We start from the raw sequence: 24,557 nt of genomic DNA, 5'->3' as shown, positions 1-24,557 counted from the left end.
CCACGGTCTCAGAGACCACCCGTTGCAGCTGCTTGGCACAGGGAGATATGAACACATTGCTTCCTTGTGTACACAGAGCCCAACTCTGTGACACACCGCTATTAGTGTTATTTCCTGCCTGAACCTATGACCTGTCATAGTGTTTGAAATAGTGCCTGAATCAAAAGTAAATGCTTGATCAAAGAAGAGAGTGTGGACTAGGTAAGCTAGTCCGGATCCCCAATTTATATATGGTATATCAATAAGGACTAGCTAGAGGTGCGAGACTCTGTTATGTACGCTTTGAACTGGAAAACCATTGGGTTTGTTATAGAAGCCCTCACCCACCAACCTAGTTGGTGGCATGCTTCATCATCGGGCCCACCACAGTGACACCTAGCGTGTCCCGGGTGTGCTTCAACGCCAGAATGACTGCGGAGCTGGTATGATTGCTGAGTGTGCAGTGTGGTGAGTGAGAAAGTGAAGTTTAAAAGCTATACAGCTATACAGTGGGTCCCAGTACCCGAGGGTAAGATAGTTAAATTTTATTAACTGAGCCCCTGTTAGCGGATAAAAAAGGCAGTAAATTATAGTGGGTGAGTTTGTTTACAGACATTAGCCTGTTGAAAGCAAGAGGGAATCCCCCTCTACATATAGACGCACTTTAGGGAGTGCGACACATTAAAAACAAACACACCCACTATAATTTAGTATTATTTAATTGCACCACATCACTCATTTTCCAGTTCAAAGCGTACATAACAGAGTCTCGCACCTCTAGCTAGTCCTTATTGATATACCATGAATCAAAAGTAAAACATAACTCACTCTGAATAACCGTGGTCAAAAACCAACTAAAAGTGCTCCTGCCCTGTCTTAACGAAAGGTGGCAAGTGGGGCTATACAGTCACTCTGATACCCTTCGTGTTCATAGGAACTTTAAGGGCTAAAACTGACTTACAAGGCCATCAGTGATCTTCAGCTAAAGGGGAGAAAAAGACTAAGCATGGACACAGATATACAAAGATAAATAAGAGCAGAGAAGAAAAATAATGGAGGATGAGGCTAAGGGGCAGAGATGGAGATACATAAAAAATAAAGAAAGAAAAAAAAGCAAATCAATAAAAGATGGAGCAGAACAAAATGCAAATAACTGAAGAGAAGTAGCTAGGAAAGAAAAAGAAGGGTCAACACTAAAAGACAGAACGGAAGTGAGAAGGAAACAAAAAAAGCAGAAGTAAGACCAAGTATGTGACGGCAAGTTAAAAAGAATACAATTAAGAGGAAAGCAAAAATGATAGGTGGTGGAAAGAAATACGAGAACAGAATGGAAGGAGAAAATGGACAAGAATGAAAATTAGATGGGAAGGAAAAGTTGAAGAGAAAAACCTAAACATTAACAGATGGAATATAGGACAAAAGAGGGCATGAAAAAAGAAAGGAAGGGAGGGGGATTTTGAGAAACAACGGAGAAAGGGCATGAGAGCGAGGCCAAGTGAAGTGAGGAAAGCTAAGAAAGAGCAGGAAGGGAAAGAAATGGAGCAGTAGTCATTCAGCCAGTGCAAGAAAGAGTGAAGAAAAGGGCAGAGAGATAACGGGAAGAATAAAGTAATGCAGTGGTAAATGGTGTAAGCAGAGAGATGGGTATGTGTGGATCATGAAATAAAGAGACACAAGTGAATGAAGAATATGAGCAAACCGAAGTGAAAATTGGGACATATATAGGTATGAGTCAAAGGGTAAAAGTATCATCTGATAGTGAAAAATGTAAAGTGGCAGATGATTGAGTGAGATAGCGGTGAGGGAGCTTGGAAGAGAAATAGGACAGATACATGAGAGGTACAGATACAGGTATGTGCAAACTGGAGAGATGGAATGTAGAAAGACCAGAGAGGAAGTTAGATAGGATAAGGATAGGGGTGGCGCGGCTGCCCGTGCAAGTGAGTGTAGGATAGATGAGACATCACTGTCTGCAATTTCGATGGACCTGAAGGAGTGTGAGAAGTGGCAGCAACATAGAAGAGTGAGCAGGAATAACGAGCTAGAAGGAGAAATAATGACAGCAAATGACAACAGGATAGAAGAGGGAGCTACAGAAGACAGATGAGACAGGAAAAATGAGCAGAGTACACAAGCGGGGCTGGGGTATGCTAGAATAATGTAGAGCATTTTGACTATGGGAATTATAAGAACGGTGCATGAATGCAAAAGCATGATAAAGAAGCGGAGCCAGTCACATGAAACTGTATAGATGAGCAGGGCGAGGGCGTAAGAAATGGTCAGTGGATTTACTGAAGATAGATCATAGGTGTATAGTATTTTTTTTTTTTTCACGAACCAGCAAAACAAATGCCATATTCAGCACACCCACATCTGTTTGAACTGAACATTATGTCCCTATTCCCTTTCACAGGTGCCACTTTTGCTAATGGATGTCGTGTTGCTATATTACATTCTCTGTAGTGTTTCCTTCCCCTTCTGCTTATTTTTGAATACTGGACTCATTATCGAGGAGATGATTTTACAGTTTAATTTCTTTCTCTTTTCTTTAAAGGGAGCGTATGGAAGCCATGGAGAAGCAAATTGCCAGCTTGACAGGACTGGTCCAGAGTGCCTTGTTTCGAGGATCGGAAGGCGATAATCCCAGGTATGAAGCCATAATTTGTTCTTCAATTTAAGCGTAAATCATGTTGATTACTTTTAAGTAAGAATCCGAGTAGAGCAAGGCGCATAGGCTGACGCTGGTGCAGATGTAAGGAGCATGAGTGTGGTCTGTCAACATGAACCGATATTTCTGTAGGAAGTCTTACTGGGTTTTTATGGTAGCTTTGCATTTTCTAGATAAGTTTTATATTTTTTGTAAGTATTCTGGCAATGTTGTCTTGAAAGAAGAGGTTACTGCCAATCATCTAATAAAAGAGTAACACATAAAAAGTCTGAAAAGGGATTGAAATAGCATGGATTTAAAACATCCCGCAACAATATATTTCTTAAACGTAAGTACATAATTAATGTGAAAGTTAAATATTTTAAAAAATATTAACATAATTTGTTTCTTTATAATAAAGAAAAGCAAACTATTCCAAGAGGACCTGCCTTTTAAATCTTGTTGCCCTTTACAGTGCCATGCCCCAGTCTCATCTGTTCAGTTTTATTTTCCTCCCATCCTTAAAGAATCCCTCAACTGTTCAGGCTTCTAATTTGTAAATATATTAAACCCACACAAAGATCTATAGGGAGATGCCCAGCCAGAAATGTACAACTCCCTCAGTAACATGAAACTGACACAAAGTACGTCTGGTATTAAAAGTGAAAAAGGAGAGGATGCAGGAAAAGTCCGTATCTCCTGTGAAGAGCGCTTCTTTTTAAAGACGAGAACCCTCTCTCATTCAAAGGTGGCATGCTTCATCATTGGGTTCCCTCCTCAAACCAGGACCACAAGGTACCCGGTCTGGGCTGCGACTCCCAGATGGAGAGGAGCAGAGTTTCTTTTTAGTTAGATGAGCAGATGTTGGTGGAGAGTGAGGGGAAGAGTGCAGAAAAAAGCTAAAGATAGAGATAAACTACCTCCAGTGGGGCTGAACTGAATTTATTCGGGTGCCCTCCAGGATAGGCTTTAGAACCAAGAGAGAACGTGGGGGTTGATAAAAAATATACCCCATCTATGTGGTCAGCATGTTTCTGTCGTCAGCCCCAAAAGGCTTTCTAGGGCATTCATCAGGACACAGATGGTAAGTCACTCTGCTAAATAGAAATAGGAATATTATCGGCCTCGCAAAAGTAAGCCTGATAGGAACGGGGATGGCCCAACAACACTCGGGGGGGGCCCACCGTCGGTCTGCATAACAAAAGAAAATCAAGTAACAAGAAGCGTTCAAAATCCATCAATAATACTTGGACACAACAATTCTGGTGTAATCACTCAGTGCTCACTGGTTGCACACCTATAGAATCGTAGGTGCATCTCCCATGGCACCAGTGTATTTGCTGAATCAGCTAACGGTTACTCTTCAAATAATTCAAATCAGTCCTTTACTTGTAAGTTGATAAAATTATATTTCACATTGTTTTAAATTGACACAATGTATTTCCATATCATCATTTGTAGCAATAATAATCCAATGCATTTCGGTGAAACCCTTCACCTTCGTCAGGGATTTTCTACAAACAAAATAAACAGTGTACATTGTAACTCGCTTTAAATCATCAATGGTTACATTTAGTTCAAGTTATCACATTAGTTACATTTGCTCTTCTGATAATATGTGCTTCCTTTCACATTTAATCTCCCTTCTTAGTTCATCCCCAAATACATTCTAGTTTCTGTGAAACTAAGACGCTAAACCGCTGCTGCTTAACTATCCGTTAACGCGGTGGTTAGGGACAGCCTAGGTATTCAAGCTACGCTGCTGCTCGATTCAAAAATCACTACCGATCTCCTCGTGCTTTCTGGCGTTCTAAGCTCACCTGGTGCTACTGCAATGGTTTCTTTCCGCTCCTGTCTGCGGGTGGGTCTATAGCGAAATGAGCTCTCGAACTCTGTGTAATAACGCTGCGTAAATGACGCATGCGCAGTAAGGGAGTAGATCGATTTTTTTCTTTGTTTCTTTATCTGTATCTTTATCAACTACGGGTAGACATAAAGTCAAAAACTCATATATCAGGGTTTATGCGGTATCAATCCTGTTACGTTTGCAATTCTTGGATCGAAAATAATAAACGCGCTCCATGGATCTAACATGTAATGCTAATTTATATGATCGGTTATATACATGCTAAATTATAAATAACATACAAACTCTGTACGATCATTTAAACCATTCGGCTTGAGACTGTTCAGATAATAAATCCAGTGATTTTCACGTTTCAACAAGTTCTTTTTGTTCAAAGTTCCTTCTTTTCTTGGTACAATTTCCAAAACGCATGCTCTTAGTTGGTTCAAGTTGTGTCGTTTTTCTTCAAAATGGGTGGCTATTGTGGATTTCGTGGAGTGAGTTCTTATATTGCTCTTGTGTTCTGTCAGTCTTACTTTTAGTTTTCTTTCTGTATGGCCCACGTACACACTTCCACATGGACATTTTAAGAGATAAACCACATTCGTGGTGTCGCAAGTTGCATTAACCCTTAGAGGTATTTTGTTTCCTTTCATAGGGTGACTAATGTTTGGCCCCTTAATGATGTTGTGGCAGTTGGTGCAATTTAAGCATGGTACTGTTCCTCTGTATATCTGATGGGGTGTAGTTTGTTTGGGTTGTTTTAACAGATCGCTTAAATTTTTGCCTCTAGAGTGAGCAAACAGTGGTTCCTGGTCAAATATTCCATTGAACTCGCTTTCCATCTTGACTATTTGCCAATTCCTGTAAATAATTCTTTTGAATTGGGAACTCACATTAGAATATTTACTGACACAAGTTATCCTTTGCGATTTGGTGCTAGGCTTGTACGTGAGTAATTCTGATCTGGTTTTCGATTGGGCTCTAGCCTGTGATTTGCGAACCATGTCTTCTGGATAACCTCTATTGATGAATCTGTGTGCCATGTTTTGTAGTTGATCCTGGCATACGTGATCCTCAGAGACCACTCGTTTAACCCTAAGAAATTGGCTATATGGGAGGTGTGCCTTCAAGGTTGGAGGGTGGTGGTGGCACCTCCCATATAGCCAATTTCTTAGGGTTAAACGAGTGGTCTCTGAGGATCACGTATGCCAGGATCAACTACAAAACATGGCACACAGATTCATCAATAGAGGTTATCCAGAAGACATGGTTCGCAAATCACAGGCTAGAGCCCAATCGAAAACCAGATCAGAATTACTCACGTACAAGCCTAGCACCAAATCGCAAAGGATAACTTGTGTCAGTAAATATTCTAATGTGAGTTCCCAATTCAAAAGAATTATTTACAGGAATTGGCAAATAGTCAAGATGGAAAGCGAGTTCAATGGAATATTTGACCAGGAACCACTGTTTGCTCACTCTAGAGGCAAAAATTTAAGCGATCTGTTAAAACAACCCAAACAAACTACACCCCATCAGATATACAGAGGAACAGTACCATGCTTAAATTGCACCAACTGCCACAACATCATTAAGGGGCCAAACATTAGTCACCCTATGAAAGGAAACAAAATACCTCTAAGGGTTAATGCAACTTGCGACACCACGAATGTGGTTTATCTCTTAAAATGTCCATGTGGAAGTGTGTACGTGGGCCATACAGAAAGAAAACTAAAAGTAAGACTGACAGAACACAAGAGCAATATAAGAACTCACTCCACGAAATCCACAATAGCCACCCATTTTGAAGAAAAACGACACAACTTGAACCAACTAAGAGCATGCGTTTTGGAAATTGTACCAAGAAAAGAAGGAACTTTGAACAAAAAGAACTTGTTGAAACGTGAAAATCACTGGATTTATTATCTGAACAGTCTCAAGCCGAATGGTTTAAATGATCGTACAGAGTTTGTATGTTATTTATAATTTAGCATGTATATAACCGATCATATAAATTAGCATTACATGTTAGATCCATGGAGCGCGTTTATTATTTTCGATCCAAGAATTGCAAACGTAACAGGATTGATACCGCATAAACCCTGATATATGAGTTTTTGACTTTATGTCTACCCGTAGTTGATAAAGATACAGATAAAGAAACAAAGAAAAAAATCGATCTACTCCCTTACTGCGCATGCGTCATTTACGCAGCGTTATTACACAGAGTTCGAGAGCTCATTTCGCTATAGACCCACCCGCAGACAGGAGCGGAAAGAAACCATTGCAGTAGCACCAGGTGAGCTTAGAACGCCAGAAAGCACGAGGAGATCGGTAGTGATTTTTGAATCGAGCAGCAGCGTAGCTTGAATACCTAGGCTGTCCCTAACCACCGCGTTAACGGATAGTTAAGCAGCAGCGGTTTAGCGTCTTAGTTTCACAGAAACTAGAATGTATTTGGGGATGAACTAAGAAGGGAGATTAAATGTGAAAGGAAGCACATATTATCAGAAGAGCAAATGTAACTAATGTGATAACTTGAACTAAATGTAACCATTGATGATTTAAAGCGAGTTACAATGTACACTGTTTATTTTGTTTGTAGAAAATCCCTGACGAAGGTGAAGGGTTTCACCGAAATGCATTGGATTATTATTGCTACAAATGATGATATGGAAATACATTGTGTCAATTTAAAACAATGTGAAATATAATTTTATCAACTTACAAGTAAAGGACTGATTTGAATTATTTGAAGAGTAACCGTTAGCTGATTCAGCAAATACACTGGTGCCATGGGAGATGCACCTACGATTCTATAGGTGTGCAACCAGTGAGCATTTATTCATACACTCCAGGAGGGGAGTGGTTCCTATGAGCACAGCATAAACATTTTTTGCACAAACAAGGCGGTGCACACACCCTATATCCATTAAGCTGTAATCACTCAGTGCACATAGTGCCTTACACCAACCAAGGTGATGCCCAGTGAGAAAGGACATGGGTCTTCTTACAGAGAGATAAAATCCACTCTTAAGCCAATCAAGCTGCCTTAACAGCAGAGCTGTATCAGGGTCATAGAGAATTTAAAAAAAGACAACAGTGGAATCATTCAATAAAACCTGTATACATAATGACCATACTGAGGTTCTAAGGACAATAAAAAGAGAGAAGAACGCATCATAAGCAGATGACCATGTTTTGGCCACAGCCCCAAAGTGTGCATGGGTGGGGAAAGTATGTAATGCCCTAATTCCGTACTGGCTTCCATAGGACACCTAGATGTACACTTTGTGTACATAAAATGTTGCCCTAACACACACAACACTACGTAAAGGTTGTCCAACTGCTACTACACAAGGCCAACTAGGGTCCCCTTAAACAACATGTCTAGAAATGACCAGGCCAAAAACCTAGTAAAAGAGGGTAGGACGTTCAGCCTCAAACAATACCTGTAGGGGATTGCTTCTGAACCGGTAATGGGAGGAAATACTCAACACTACCTGAGCCAAGTTTGGTGCACGTCCAGGTGCGGGGCGCCATGTTACAATAAGGGTATAGTAGTAAAATGAGTAAACAAGCATTTGCAATGCAATAGGTCTCGCATTAGGAAAGTGTGAGCTATTGGTATTGTAAATGACACATTTTTTTATGTGTTAGCTTTGAAAATATATAAATTAATAGCATTGTAATTCACAAAGCCAATAGCTTACACTTTCTTAATGCGAGTCATATTGGCTATGGCAATGCTTGTTCTTAGCAAGCAAGGACAGTGCTGTTGTGGTGCTGAGTGATGTGGTGGTGTCCCAGAGTGATGTGGTGGTGTCCCAGAGTGATGTGGTGGTGTCCCAGAGTGATGTGGTGGTGTCCCAGAGTGATGTGGTGGTGTATTAGAGTGATGTGGTGGTGTATTAGAGTGATGTGGTGGTGTATTAGAGTGATGTGGTGGTGTCCCAGAGTGATGTGGTGATGTCCCAGAGTGATGTGGTGGTGTCCCAAAGTGATGTGGTGGTGTCCCAGAGTGATGTGGTGGTGTCCCATAGTGCTGTGATGGTGTCCCAGAGTGATGCGGTGGTGTCCCAGAGTGATGTGGTGGTGTCGTCCCCGAGTGATGTGGTGGTGTCCCAGAGTGATGTTGTGGTGTCCCACAGTGATGTGGTGGTCCAGAGTGATGTGGTGGTGTCCCAGAGTGATGTGGCCGTGTCCCAGAGTGATGTGGTGGTGTCCCAGAGTGATGTGGTGGTGTCCCTGAGTGATGTGGTGGTGTAAATGGTGGTAGGGCAGACATAAGACAGAGAGAAGAGACTGCGTGGTGACTGCGTTGTTCAGTTTCAGAATCAGGAGGGGCAGAGTCAGCACAGTCTGCGAGGGATCAACGTGTCTAGAGGCAAAGCATAGCGGATGTAGCATTGCAGCTAGCAAGTCAAGTGTTTTTTCAAGCTGAGTGTCCCTAGAGAGATGGCAACACAGCAACAGCATTTGAGGAGCAAGGCTACTGTAAACAAGCACAGTAGGCTTTCACTTTTGTCCAGAAACAAGCTCTCTGCCTTGCTGTGGCAGGGGGTGGGGGTGGGTGGGGGGGCTGGGGAGCGGCTGCCTTTGAAGTCTGATGCCGAGGCACAGACAAATGGTTGTGTGTTATGTGGCTGCCGATGGTGTGCACGCACATAGATCACATGAACTGTATGCGATCCGCAACCGTTTTGGTAGCCTGTTCTTTTCCGCTTACTATAATCTCGCCGGAGCAATGCGCAAGCACATTGGCTCAGGCGAGACCTAAAAATAGTAAAAGGAGAGGAGCGCCGTCCAATCATAAGTAGCAGGGACAAAACCGGCATATGAAAAGCAGCGAAGGGGCTGTAAAGTATAATCGCTATTGCCCACATACAGAGATAGGTAACAAGGGGGAAGGGCACGCCAGTGACACAAGTCGTATATATACTGGTGTGGGAGTCCAACACTTCTTAAGGGAGGAAGGAGACAGGCTCCCCTCCGGGTCTCAGTGTGCTGAGAAAGGCAGGGAAAAAGAGTATTGTGTGCACAGTACAGCCAAACAAAAATGCAATATGTGCGTGCAATTTTGTTAAAGGAATAGTAGCCCCCCTCAAAAAGTGAAATAAAAAGTAAAATCAAAATTAAAACAGAAATTGTGCCCCCCCCCCCCCCCCCCACCTGCAGCATCAGCAGGACAAATCTCCTCGGCGTGCCCGATGGGAGTGGAAGCTCCATCACAGGCACGTCATTTTAAGGAATTGGTGGAAACTTAAAAAAAGCTTCCAAGGGGTCTGGAGAACCTGGGGGCCTATGGGAATTGTGTTTGCTCTGTCGAATACTGCACGGTGCGCCATTGCTGCGCGCCTTCTACTTATACAATTTAAATATCTCCACTGTGTATACTTCACTCGCTACAGGCTTTGATGCGTCGGGATGATCGTGTCCCCCTTGTGCTGCGCTGCAGATTGGCCGAAGGCACTTTCCACCGCACGATTTGGGAATGTACTACTTTATTGCGGTTTTGGCGTTGGGTACTGACTTGTCTCTCTGAGGGGCAGGGGGGACGTTCCACAGTCAACGCGTTTAACTATGCTTCATATTACAGAGGGGATTGGAGGTAATGGGTACAAAAGACATCTGCTATTCCCAGGGATTACTCTGGCTAAGCGTGATATTGCTAAGGTTTGGAAAGCTACTTCCTCGCCATCTGTTGGGGCCTGGAAACGGGGCCTTGACTTCTCCATGGGGTTAGAAAGACCGATTATTAGGGTACGGGGTATCCCCAGAAATTCCCGAAAATATGGAAGCGGTGGGCTGACTATCGGAGTTTCTATCTTGAACCTATCCTCCCGGCATTACACAATGATGATTCACCATAAAGATCAAAAGTTGGTACCCGTAGTGAGAACAATCTGTACTCCAATATCACGATTGGAGTCTTTGCCCGATAATTTATATTTGGACTTTGTGACACTGATGTTTTTTGTTTATAATGCTTATATGTGTTTAATTCAGTCTTTTGCATACTCCTTTTCTCGACGACTGTATATTTTAAAAGTTGGCATCTCTACTAATGCCATGATATGTATACAATGTACTGCCCTGGTGCCACCTGGGCCTTTTGTGTCTGTCAACAATAAAATATGTTGTGAAAACAAAATGAAAATCTGGTTTCAAGCCATGCAGAGAAAGTGGGGTTCAGATGTCTATCACTGACCCTCATGAAGAGTGTTTATGGTGTTTTTCGTCGGACCACCACATCAAGGAGTGCTCTTTGTGCAGGTGCATGAATCCTAAAACGCTAAAGGAGAGAGAGGCCAAATTATTCATGGCCAAGGCCAAGAAGCAGAAAAGGGGTCGTAGAAGGTCGAGGTCCTGTTTCCAAGTCGCTGACTCCACATATTTCGAAGTCGTCAATTAAGCATAAGAAAAAGCGCTGCCATTGTTCTCGGCTTCGTTTGCCGAAGTATGAGACTCCGAAGTCGGCGTTCCCATGCCTTAAGCGTCGTCGAAGGGATGGGGACTCCGGCTCCGTGAGCGGTTAATCCACCGGCTCCGAGAGAAGCAACGCCTCCACAGGTGCCAAAGCCGACCACTCCACCTCTGGCTCTGGGGTCTCTGTCGCTGGAACCAAATGCGCTGCCTCCTTGAGCGGCATCAGAGCCTACAGTACCGGATCTGATGTATCCTGCTTTCCCGGCTCGGGGTTACGATCTGCTGCATTTTTAAAATGCGATGTTTGGCTTGTTCGCCAGAGTGGAAAACCCTACTGGTGCGCCTGTTGGCCCCATGGGTCCGCTGGCTTTTTACCATGGAGGTTTGCCACCTAATTGTCCGCAGGCACCTCTTATGCTTTTTATGCCTTTGGCTCCAGGGAGTTGGCCTCTTCCCACGTCGAGATTTTCGATGCCGTTATAATCTTTGGAGGACTGAATGCCATTGAATAGATCTTTCCCAATGCCGTCTGGTTCTGAACCGGTCGACTCAACAGGCGTCTACTACTGTTCTGGTACACCTCCCTTTAATGCTAATCCCAAAGTCACTGGCGCGCGTCTGGCGCCACCGAAACCTGTTCATTGGATAAGGTCTCGGAGAGATGCACAGAGAGTTTTAGAAGAACAACAACACCAGGAAGAGCATGAAGAGGCCGAGGAAGTGGAGATTGTGGATCCTGATCTGGACTTTGAAAGTTTTTAGGAGGCTAGTGGTCTAGATACCTCTCCTGAATGGGAGCTTTCATCTTCAAAAGGTCTTTCGACACAGAAGTTGACAACGTATCAAGCTGTGATTAGGAAGGCTGTGGATCTGCTGGAATTGCCCCTTCCCACAGCGGAATTAAAATCTAATATCCTGACGGAGGTGCTCCATTCTCCTACCTTTGTCTCAGAGCCTTTACTTCTTTAATGAGGTTTTGACAGAACCCTTTCTTGATGTCTGGCAGAAGCCAATTTCATCTACAGGGGTGTCCAGGACCATGGCAAGGAGGTACAAGGTGGCTCCGGGGGATCCTGCTTTTCTGCCCACCCATCCTGCGCCATAAAGCTTGGTTGTCCTGGCTTCGTACTCCTCAAGGCAGTCTGTTTGTTTGTTGCTATCCAGTCCTGCAGATAGGGAGTCATCTCATGGCTCTGATGATGTCATGCAGAGTTGTGTGTAGAGCCGTTCTTTTGTGACGTCCTCATCGACGTGGTAGAATGGATGAGAAAAGTTTCTGTGGAATGCTGTACTTTGGGGGAGAATTCATAAGGTGAGGAATCCGCAGGCAGATGCTGTATCCACCGGAAAAAGCATTACCCAAGGTAAGTAACTTGTTCATTTGGACAACATTATATATACACACAGTGAATAGTGGAAACCAGTACGGAATTAGAGCATTAGATACTTTCCTCATAAATACACACTTTGGGGCTGTGGCCAAAACATGGTCAATAGCTAATGATATGTTCTTCTCTCTTACTTATTGTGCTCAGGACCTCAAAGTCAAGGTCATTATGTATGCAGGTTTTATTGAATGATTGCACTGTTTTCTTTTTTTACTTCTCTATGACCCTGATACAGCTCTGCTGTTATGGCGGCCTCATATGCTCGGACTTTATCTCTCTGTTCTTGGTAAGATCACTCATTTCCTCTTTCACTGGGCATCACCTTGGTTGGTGTAAGGAACTAGATGCATTGAGTTATTACACCAGAATTACTGTGTCCAAGTATTATAGATGGATTTTGAACGTCTCCTGTTACTTGTTGTTCTTTTTTTTTTTTTTTACAGAATGCCGGTGGACCCCAGTGGTTTTGGGCCATCTACTTCCCTACTAGGCCTACCTTTGTGAGGCGGGTAATTTTGCTATTTCTATTTAGCAGAGTGACTTACCATCTGGTTTCTGATGAATGCCTTAGAACCCCGTTTGGGGTCGACAACAGGCAGAAACATGTTGACAATATAGAGGGGCATAGAGGGCACACAAATAAATTCAGTTCAGAGCTACTAGAGGCAGTTTTAGTTCTACCTTTCGCTTTTTTCTGCACTCTGCCCCTCACTTTCCACCAACATTTGCTCATCTAATAAAAAAGACCTCTGCTCCTCCGCATCGGGGAGTCGCAGCCCACACCAGGTACCTTGCGGTCCTGTTGTGAGAAGGGAACCTAAAGATGAAGCGTGTCACCTTTGGGTGAGTGAGAAGCACTCTTCCCGGGAGATATTGACTTTTCCAATTTGTAAACATACCCACTCTGTCTCCTGAATCTGAATTAATTCCATCATAAATTTGGAATATGCCACCATGTCAGGCTAGAATCCAGAGTAAAATGTAATACACAGCTATATTGAAACACACATTTAATATAAATACATTTTAGGCTGTTCTCTGCATTTCTCCAGCAGCCCCTATATCTCAGTTTTTTTCAGCATGCCACATACAGGTATCTTCATGCTGAGTGTTGCTCCCTTCTGCAGCATTACATTTCTTCTGCCTTTAAAAAGACACCCATAAGGAGCAGCGTGTGAACTACGTCTCAATTGCACCTCACTTAGGAAGTCCAACATGGCTAAAACCAGTCTCGATTTGCTTCTGTTCCTATTTAGAGGGGACCTTGCTTGGAAGTTTGAGCTTGACTGCTCCTATTTTAGCAGGGCAAAGTCTGATATGTGTATAACTTTTCTCTATATCAATAGATCTTAGACCCTATTCGCAAAGGGAGATTCACAAGTGTAGATCTCCACCGGAATGGCGTTCAAAATTCTCATGTGTAGAGGTACACCTTAATAAAGATTTGAGAATCTCCACCTCCTCAAATAAGGGGATGGAGAAACCAGTGAATGAATTTATGACTGAGTGTTTGCTGTTAGTAATTTGCCGCCTATTTATGGAGCTCTCTACCAGCACCATCCTTTTTCAGTGGTTAATCAATGGCACGCTAAGTAATTACTGCTGATGCTCAAAGATGTTCCAGGAACAAAACCTGAAGCGTGATTCCTCAAATAAGAACAAAGAGTCTTAGATGAATTAAACATAAAATCTCCGAACACCTGAAAGGCTAGAACAAGTAAGGCCTCCAACACACTGGATATCCAGGACATATACGATTCACAGATGTCCCCTTAGCATGAAGGTAATGGAGAAAGTTGCCCACTGCCTTCTATGTACATTGCAGACTCAATTAAAAAAAGTGGTTGGTAGCACCATTGCACCACTTATCTTATTAAAGGCCAGTGTGTTCCAAAAATAATTCTATTCAATGCACACATCAGTTCAAATAGTTTATTGCAACACGTCCATGATATTCTAGGACTAGGTATTAACTGACATGGTGTGTGTGGATGCTACAAAGACTGAAGCTATAACAAGGCAGCTCCATACGTGAGAATGTAAATTAAGAAATATACATACGGGTATAAGAGTAACAATTTCACAATAGGATCTGGAAGCCCATTAGGACATGGACCCCTTTCCTGAACATTAAATCTGAAGATAGAAGGCCTAAAGCAAATAATAACTTGCGCTGAAGAGAATAAGCATCTGTTATTTATACAGTAAGGGCAGTAACTATATGCCAGGATTAAAACAACTGGCTGGTGTAGTCCTTCTGTGAACTTAGGATGGCCCCGTAGCACTTTATCTAGATTTGACATCCAAGAGTATAATTTGGATGTGCTAGCAATGCGGTAAGCTTGACGGTGGAACTTTACAGTCTTCTAGGTCTGTCACAGATGGCCGGATCCTTAGCTTCCCTCTGGGTAGAGGAGGTTCCCCCTTTTTGAGTTGTACAATGGAGAACACCATTGGCGAGTAGGGCATCCTGCCACTACCATTTCTACCACTTTTTTAGTCATGTCTATCACTTGATGCAGCTGGCAGCGCTATCAATAGCAAAGCCACGTCACGTGGAGAAGAGCTTGTCTGTGGCAGAGGCAGGCTCCATTCCGCTTTTACCCGATTTTCACCACTCACTCGCGCTGAGCAAAGAGCGTGGGCGTTTTACTTTATTTGGTACTGAGACTCATTTTTAAAATATTGTGGCACAATCTGTGGGGAATTGGTGGTGGGAACTGCTAAGGGGAGTTAATGACTAACCTGTAAACTCCCGCCCCGGTCCGCCGCGTCCTTGTGGGCGTTTGCTGCGGAGGGTGAGGAGGAGCCCAGCACTTCCGGGCAGACAGTAAGCAGGTCAGCGCTCTAGTTCCCCCTCCCCCCCCCTACTTCATGCAACTAGCACAGCGGGCGCGCCGGCCGTGCGCCAAAGGCAAGCCCGTCTGCGCCCGTCCGCGGCCGTACGGGGACCGGGGCCAGGACCCCTGCCCAAACCAAATGCCAGCGTATTCAGTATGGGAAAGAGGAATTATTACAGCTTCGCCCTTCTCCGGTATTGGCGTGCAGGCATTCTATGGCAGCATGGCGTTTGAGAAAGTGCCCACACTGCTCTTTTATAGGGAAAAGGGAACAGGGCAGCCAGGCAGATTGCAAACTGGTTACGGCTGGATTACTAAAGTGTAGATCCCTCGGGAAACATAGCAGCGAGATTTCGGAGCTCCTCCTCGATGAAAATCTCGACGTATTATTTCTTACTGAAACCTGGTTAGGAGCTAACTCCGACCCTGATATAGTGGAGGCCCTCCCCCCGGGATTTACGATAGTGAGACTCGATCGACCAGAGGGTAGGGGAGGCGGTATCGCATTTATAACGAAGACACCTTACGAGTGCTCCCTCCTTCCCCTACCGGTGAGCAACAGTGAAGCAGGGCACTTTGTATTAAAGCTTAGCCCTAAGTCTTCTATTACTGGTATCCTCCTTTATAGACCTCCCGGAACACTTGGGAATTTCAAGTCTAGTCTCTTAGACAGTATAGCCCACTTGGCGATTTGGCGGAATAAAATCCTTGTGCTCGGTGATTTAAACCTGCATTTTGAAGACGCCCGGCACAAGGAGTCGGTGGAACTATGCCAGGACTTACAATCGATGCAGTTGGTTCTTAAGTCGACTGTCCCCACTCACCTACGGGGTCATTTGTTAGACCCAGTATTTGCCAGTTGGGATGGGGTGGAGGTGGGGACTCCACTCCCGGTCCCATGGTCTGACCATTCACTGGTGCCTTTTAATATGGCCTTATCCACAGAAGATCTGATGAAGGGAGAGACTAATAATTTCCAGAGTAGGAAATGGAAAACGTTCTCGCAGGACTCTTTCAACCAGCTGCTCATGGAAGGTGGCCCTCCGGGAGGGTCAGACAGTGAACGCGCTAGCAAAAACTTAAATGAGCACATTTTACAGGCACTCAATAAAGTAGCACCTCCCTTATTGAAGTCATCGGGTAGGAGAGCTTGTAGGTCTGCTCCCTGGTTTACCCCAGACCTGCAGAAGGCCAAGGCAGACTGCAAGAGAATGGAAAGGAGCTGGCGAAGAGAGTATAGATCTCAGGAGCGGAAGCTCTACAGGGAAGGACAGAGCTACCATAGCCTACTCAGGAAAGCTAAAGCTGCCCATTATAAAATCAGAATAAGAGAGGCGGAGAACTCCTCCAAGGAGCTCTTCAGAATCTATAAAGAGATCTCCACAGTAGCAGTCTCAAATACTCCCGATAATGACTCGGTAGAAGAGTGTGATAGAGTGGCAGACTATTTATCTTCGAAGGTCAGGAACATTTATGCCACTTTCACTAGAAATCCCGGGAGTGGCTTGACTTTTGAGGAAGTACCGGGAGACAGTACAGTGACACAGAATTTGAGCTGCTTTACAGTCCCTCTGCCAGAAATTTTAATTAGCATCTGTTGTAGTATCAAATCCGGGTCCCCGAATGACCCTGCACCCCCCAAGGTACTGGGTGAGAGCTTAGAGACCCTTGAACCGTACATTAGGCACGTCCTGGAGATCTCTTTTACATCCCATACGCTGCCAGTATCATGGAAAAAGGCGGTGGTACTACCTATCAGGAAAAAGACCACTCTCAGCCATGATATTCTCGAAAACCTTAGACCCATCTCCTTGCTACCTTACGTTGCGAAGGTAGCGGAGAAAGTGGTCAATATCCAGCTGACTGCACATATGGAGAGAGCTAAGCTTCTACATACCTCTCAATCAGGTTTCCGGTCAGGTTATTCCACTGAAACCGCTCTGCTAAGAGCCACAGAAACCATCAGGCAAGGAGCAGATGCTGGATACACCATGGCATTGATAATGCTGGACCTCAGCGCCGCGTTCGACACTGTAGCTCATTTCACCTTGCTACAGTGTCTGAACAGAGGTGGCGTTCTGGGCCCAGCGCTGGGCTGGCTGAAATCTTTCCTGACAGAGCGTAGTTTCCAGATCCAAAGAGGATCATTTCAGTCCAAAGAGGTGGCATTGGAACAGGGGGTCCCTAAAGGATCGGCCCTAAGCCCCACATTATTCAACCTTTACTTGTCCCCCTTGGCTGAGGTGGTGCAGGCATTTGGAGTGGAATTAGTGTCATACACGGATGACACTCAGTTGTTCATAACTCTATCTCAAGCACCGTCGGCTGAGGCCTCCAATTTTAAGCAATGCATGCAGGCGCTGGCCACCTGGATGAATAACTACTGCTTGAAATTGAATGGTACAAAAACTGAGGTGTTAGTGGTCGGCAGAGACAAATCTCAATGGACAACAGATTGGTGGCCACAATGTCTGAGCCCCACCCCTACACCATGCTCAGAAGCTAAGAATCTGGGAATCTGGATGGATTCGGCCCTCTCTTTTGAAGGCCACATCCGCCGGCTAGCAGGGAAATGCTTCGGTGTACTAAAAACCCTCAAAAAAACACTTGATTTACTCCCACTAGAGACCAGACAGACTGTGATTCACGCCTTAGTTACTTCCCGACTAGATTACGGGAATGTCCTCTTTCTGGGTGTCCCGGAAAAGAATATCAGACGTCTTCAAGTCTTGCAGAATGCGGCGGCTCGTCTGCTCTTGAGACTCCCCACAAGGGCTGCGTCTAAATCTGCCCTTGAAGCCCTTCATTGGCTTCCAGTCAAGAAAAGGGTATTAGGGGGACACTCCTTTGCTGTATCTGAATCCGGCGTTGTTGCTTCTTTCAGGCTTTCCCACCCACGCCTTGCGGTACCCGCTCCGCGGGTCCCGCTTCGTTGCTCACCTGACTGACTCTCCGGTGGTTCCTGCATCCAGCCGCTCCTGTGGGGTCCTGTGAGGCGGCAGGGCTGCGAGCGCGACCCGGGACTCGCTTTCCCAGGAGTCCCGGTGTCTCTGGCCGAGTCACCTGGCCCCGCTCTCCCTGACCGCCCCGCCCCGCTCCAAGCTGCACCAGGTGAAAAAGAGGAAAGGAACTCTTCCCCGTGGGACACTCCTTTGCTGTATCTGAATCCGGCGTTGTTGCTTCTTTCAGGCTTTCCCACCCACGCCTTGCGGTACCCGCTCCGCGGGTCCCGCTTCGTTGCTCACCTGACTGACTCTCCGGTGGTTCCTGCATCCAGCCGCTCCTGTGGGGTCCTGTGAGGCGGCAGGGCTGCGAGCGCGACCCGGGACTCGCTTTCCCAGGAGTCCCGGTGTCTCTGGCCGAGTCACCTGGCCCCGCTCTCCCTGACCGCCCCGCCCCGCTCCAAGCTGCACCAGGTGAAAAAGAGGAAAGGAACTCTTCCCCGTGGGACACTCCTTTGCTGTATCTGAATCCGGCGTTGTTGCTTCTTTCAGGCTTTCCCACCCACGCCTTGCGGTACCCGCTCCGCGGGTCCAGCTTCGTTGCTCACCTGACTGACTCTCCGGTGGTTCCTGCATCCAGCCGCTCCTGTGGGGTCCTGTGAGGCGGCAGGGCTGCGAGCGCGACCCGGGACTCGCTTTCCCAGGAGTCCCGGTGTCTCTGGCCGAGTCACCTGGCCCCGCTCTCCCTGACCGCCCCGCCCCGCTCCAAGCTGCACCAGGTGAAAAAGAGGAAAGGAACTCTTCCCCGTGGGACACTCCTTTGCTGTATCTGAATCCGGCGTTGTTGCTTCTTTCAGGCTTTCCCACCCACGCCTTGCGGTACCCGCTCCGCGGGTCCCACTTCGTTGCTCACCTGACTGACTCTCCGGTGGTTCCTGCATCCAGCCGCTCCTGTGGGGTCCTGTGAGGCGGCAGGGCTGCGAGCGCGACCCGGGACTCGCTTTCCCAGGAGTCCCGGTGTCTCTGGCCGAGTCACCTGGCCCCGCTCTCCCTGACCGCCCCGCCCCGCTCCAAGCTGCACCAGGTGAAAAAGAGGAAAGGAACTCTTCCCCGTGGGACACTCCTTTGCTGTATCTGAATCCGGCGTTGTTGCTTCTTTCAGGCTTTCCCACCCACGCCTTGCGGTACCCGCTCCGCGGGTCCCGCTTCGTTGCTCACCTGACTGACTCTCCGGTGGTTCCTGCATCCAGCCGCTCCTGTGGGGTCCTGTGAGGCGGCAGGGCTGCGAGCGCGACCCGGGACTCGCTTTCCCAGGAGTCCCGGTGTCTCTGGCCGAGTCACCTGGCCCCGCTCTCCCTGACCGCAACGCCCCACCCCGCCCTATTGGTTTAGGACCATAAATTTGGAAGCTCCTCGCTGCGCGGGAGCGCCCGGGGCTAAGCCCGGGCAAAGGGCGGGCCCTCTGTGGCCCTCCGTGGCCTGCAGTGCCTGGTCTGGGCGCACCATTATTCTTCCCCTGCATTATAGCTTCGTATCTAATTTTACAATTGCCTTTTGATTGAAGCTATCGGGGTAACTTTTCCTCTGGGTATCCTATTTGCTTGCTTTGTGTTCACTGTTATTCCTGGGTCATCTGTTGTGCTATTTTATTATTGTTTGTTTTTTTACCCTGTCAGAGATGTCCACTCGTAAAACCAGGAGCCAGAGAGCTGGAAACGATAAAACTAAAAAAGTTATTGGCACCCTAGATAATTTTATTTCTCGGACAAACTCTCTGATAGACCAGGGTATTTCTTTAATGGAAAGGAGGGTTTCATTGGACCTGGCACACGCCAAAAGGTCTTCATTGGGCAACATAGCAATGATACATTCCCCGCCGCAAAGTTTGATTAACCTTGTTGTTACTTCTGCTGGGATGCCCACTAACGATTCCACTCCCGCCAGTTGCCAATCACTAATTCCCATCAATGCCCCCTCTATGAGCACGGTACCCCCTAATATCCCCCATCCACCCGCGATAGTTAACCATGATGTCATCAACTCTTCCAAGACGGGTGGGTCAGACACTATTATGTCAACTTTAAATGTCTTGAACCCAACAAATCTTCCACCTGATAACCCCGCCATAATTTTACAAGGGTCCATGGGTTCCAATCCCGTTGGGGAAAATACAGGTGTGGCGATAGTGAATGATGGGACTCTCCAGGTCCCCATTGATCATACGGAGTCTGACCCCTTAGATTCCACTCCTCACTTATTATCTTTAGGGGTTCCGGACGATATAACTCTTGATAGCAGCCTGGCCAGCATTCTGGATACCAGCGGAAGCAATGATTCATTAACTAATTCAGGGGACGGGCTTGACTCTCTAATGGAGTCTATGTCCAGCTTATTAAAATCTTTGCTTTCGCCCCTGGAGAATAGGCTCTCTAATATAGAACATCAACTAGCTACTATTCTTGCGCTACAAGACCCTAGGTTGACTACCCCTGGCCCCTGTATTTCGGTGGTTCCACCGCCTGTTACTAACACTGGGATTGTTAACACAAATCCATCCACAGGGAGTATTCTGGTGCCCACAATCACCCCTTCCATTTCTGCTCTACCAGCAACTAACATAGTGAATAATATTAAACCCTCCACTTCGACATGTCCGAGTGCAGCGAATAGAAATGCACCCAGTGCAGTGAGTAGAAAGACTTCTAACAACCCGGCTCCTATTATTCCCCAGTCACAGTCCAGAAAAACCACTTCGCGACGTAACATCAATTTACCACCTGATGCATGTCCGTATGTGGTCGTTCTGACGGGGATTCCTGAGCTGCCAATGTCCACCTCTGAGCCCTTCTGGGCGATTAAAAACAAAATATGCCACTGGCTTGACAAAAATTACCCTCCACCACCTAGCCTAAACAAGAATATACTTATGGTTGAACGGACACCTTGGGTAGGTGGGAAGAAGAAAAGCATAAAGGGCGATTGTGTCGTTATCACGTTTGAGGACCCACGACTTGTAGAATTTATTTGTTCCTCTCCTCCCTGTGATAGCAAGTCAGTGGTATCAGCCAAACCCCTGTCCTTTTTTTATGTGCAAGAGGGACATGAGGATGCTAGATGGAGTTGGTTGAGGCCGGCTATGAAAGGCCTGGGTAGAGGTGGCACACATCAGAACCCGCAACAGTGGGGAATGCCTGTAGAGGAAGGATGGAACTTAGTCCATAGGAGGAGGGGGCATCAGTGGAAGGGAGATACACAGTTCAATGGAGAAGGATGGGGCCCACAGCTCAACTATCCCTTATTCCCTTGTTATAATCGATTTAGTGGGCTGGAAGAAGTGGACTGACCATTACCCCAGTCTATTGAAGATGTCAAGGGCTGTGGGGTACCTACTCCCGTAGATAGTGGTTCTATCGTTGCTATCAGGGAGGAAATACCCGATCAGGAGAGCACTATTCCAGACCTCTTGTCAGGGAATGTTGATATTCAGGCCGCCCTGGATACACCTATGTTGTCCCCTTCCCTTGTTAAAATTCTGTCCTGGAACATAGCGGGCTTAAAGAAAAACTTGCCCGATCCGGAATGGAATAATTTCTTAGAAGATTTCCATATCTGTATGTTCCAGGAAACCTGGTGTGTAGAGCCAGAACACAAGCAAGGCTACTCTACATTCTTTATCCCTGCAACACAGCTTGGGAGGGGGCGCCCATCGGGTGGTCTACTTATTTGGATCAGGATAGATTTGAATTGTGAGGTTACTGTTAATTATGTCCCCTGTAATGACATTCTCCATATAACTGTTAAAAGGCAGTCTGTCAGGAATGTTTTTGAACTTTTCTGCATTTATGCCAGGGGGCTTCCAGGGGGCAAATCGTCTCCAATACTGGAGTTGTTAGACAACAGGCTTTCAGCCCTCCCCTCTAAATCCTCAGTATTAGTGGGAGGTGATTTTAATTGTACATTTGAGCCTCTCGATGAGGATGAATTTTTGGGCTCTTTTAATAAGCCAGGAAACCAGTTAATTCCATCCCTATCTCTGGCCCCAATTAAGAAATGGTCGGCTCGAGCTATTCAGTTAAATGCCCTGGTGTCTGCCCATGACCTATGGGCCATAAACAGCCGTACCATATCCGATCGTATGGGCGCTATGACTTTCAATCGATTAGGCTGCCCGTCACGGATTGACTACATCCTTCTGGACGTAGGGTCATGGGCCAATCTTGTTGATATGGAGGTCAGCCAGAGGATTGATAGTGACCATAATCCCCTTTGCATGGGTATGTTCTGGGGAGATAATATTGGTGAGGAGGTTCAAAATGAGCTGATTACTAAAGAACTAGTCCCTTCTAACTGTAATCGCAGGATTAAATGGAATGTGGTTAGGTGTAATGAAGGGACACTTGAGAATATTAGGGTTCTAGTTTTGGCTGCTTCATCTGCCCTGGCACCAGTGAATCAAATTTCAATCCAGCTTCAAGGGCCGGTGCTGGCAACTAAGTATAAAGACCTAATAGGGGAGATTAGTATGTTTTTCTCTAAAAAAAACAAGGGATGCCAATTGACTAAATGTATGCAAAAAAGGGGAACCCTTGGTATACTGCTTCCTGCAGAGGAAAAAGGAAAGCAATTTCACTAGCTATTAAAAACAAGGATGCCTTAGCAGCTAGATCAGCTAGAAATGACTATCGCATTAGTATTGCGAAAGCTAAAAAAGATTGGGAAGAGGAACATTGGCAGGCTCTAAAGGAAGCGGCGCATGGGAAAAATGCCACTGCATTTTGGAAACTGATTAACGTCATTGATAGACGAGGCGCTGAGCCTATTCCAAACCACATAACTGAGTCCCAATGGTATTCCCACTTCTCGAAATTATATGGCGTAGGCTCCTTGGAAGCTGCGCTAGCATCCCCTATAATAGGTACCGGTTGTTCGATCCATCGAAATGATGGGTTCAAAGATGTATTGTTCACGCCCCGCGAGGTACAGGAGGCCATCCTTAAAATAAAACCGGGTAAAGCACCCGGCCCGGACGGAATACCGGGTGATTTACTGTTGTTTAACCCATTGGTTTGGGCTGATTTTATTGTAAATGTTTTGAACCTCATTCAGTTGGGTCAGCAAGTACCAGACTCATGGAAGGGTGCTGAAGTTGTCACCATTTTTAAAAAGGGTGAGAGAGAGGACCCTGCCAACTACAGACCAATTAGTCTAATTGATGTTATTCAAAAAGTAGTTGGTAGGGTAATTGTAAATAGGATTGAGGGCTGGCTTATGGAAGAAAATATTCTGTCCCACTTTCAGGCTGGATTCAGAAGTAATGTAGGGGCAATTGACCAAGTTTTCAGATTCTGTGCAGTTTTTTGGAAAACAGTGTCAATAGCCAGAGGGAGCCTCTACTTGGCTTTTATTGATCTTAAAACTGCTTTTGATGTAATACCCCGTGTTAAACTTTGGAATGTCCTATTGGATATGGGTTTCCCACCTTATCTGCTAAATCTTATTATCAAACTCCATGAGGGTACTTATGCGAAGATACGCTGGGGGGCGCAGGGGCAACTCACTAAGAGTATACCTGTTAACAGAGGGGTGCGGCAGGGGTGCGTGATGGCCCCTACTTTATTCTCCCTTTTTATAAATGGGGTGGTGAAACATCTGCAAGAGACACCGGCAGATGCCCCCATTGTGGCTGGGGAGAAAACGCCATCGCTCCTCTTTGCCGACGACACCCTCCTGTTATCAAAAACCCCCACAGGTCTTCAAACCCTTCTTGATCAGTTTAGTGTTTTTTGTCAGGAACGGGGGCTTACAATAAACACAACTAAAACTAAACTAATGGTTATGACCGCCAAGAGGAAATATAGGAATATCCACTTGACCTTGAATGGATCTCCTTTGGAGGTGGTCGAAGAGTTTGATTACCTTGGTGTTAGGATTAACAACCATTTGAAATGGGAATCCCATATATGTAAAATGATTTTAAATCTTAAAAGGGTTTCCGGCACTATTTTAAAAAACCAACGTCACTCTGTGAGTAGGCCAGTTGCCCCTGCCTTATCAGTTTATGAGGGTAAAGCAATTGCCTCAGCTGTCTATGGTTCGGAAATGTGGGGTAATGAGAATACTAACGACCACGTCCGATCAGAGAACAAGTTTATGAGGGACTTGGTATCACTTCCATCCTCTACCCCACTTAAACCTCTATTCTTAGACCTGGGTAGAAAGTCTATTCGGGATATCCTCCAGCTCCGTCCCCTCCTATACTGGGTCCGTTTGAGGAGGACTCCCGAATTAGCTAACTATGCCTTAGTGTTAGATGAAATGTTAAAATTAAACACTTCAGGCAAAATTAAGTGGCTAAATGCTTTAAAACATCTTGTAGCGAGTGTGGGTTTAAGCGACGCTTGGGTATCCCAATCACCTCCACCAAAACAAGTGGTGAAAAAATTATATTGGGATTGGATAGAGGCCAAGGCGCTACAGAATCCA

The 24,557-nt window shown here is 45.7% G+C and overlaps 1 protein-coding gene across 2 annotated transcripts in view; it reads left to right on the top strand.

Annotated features, from left to right (window-relative positions):
- The window catches only part of SRCIN1 (SRC kinase signaling inhibitor 1), an 808,310-nt gene that overhangs the window by 402,533 nt on the left and 381,220 nt on the right, over positions 1-24,557 (top strand). For both annotated transcript variants that reach the window (XM_078645611.1, XM_078645612.1), the window contains exon 8: positions 2,534-2,626. In XM_078645611.1, the coding sequence (XP_078501737.1) occupies positions 2,534-2,626 (93 nt within the window). The remainder of the gene's footprint in view (positions 1-2,533; positions 2,627-24,557) is intronic.

Source organism: Lissotriton helveticus, chromosome 5_1 (assembly GCF_964261635.1).
Source record: "Lissotriton helveticus chromosome 5_1, aLisHel1.1, whole genome shotgun sequence".
In the NCBI taxonomy this organism is placed as follows: domain Eukaryota; kingdom Metazoa; phylum Chordata; class Amphibia; order Caudata; family Salamandridae; genus Lissotriton; species Lissotriton helveticus.
This window is presented reverse-complemented; position numbering and strand designations above follow the sequence as displayed.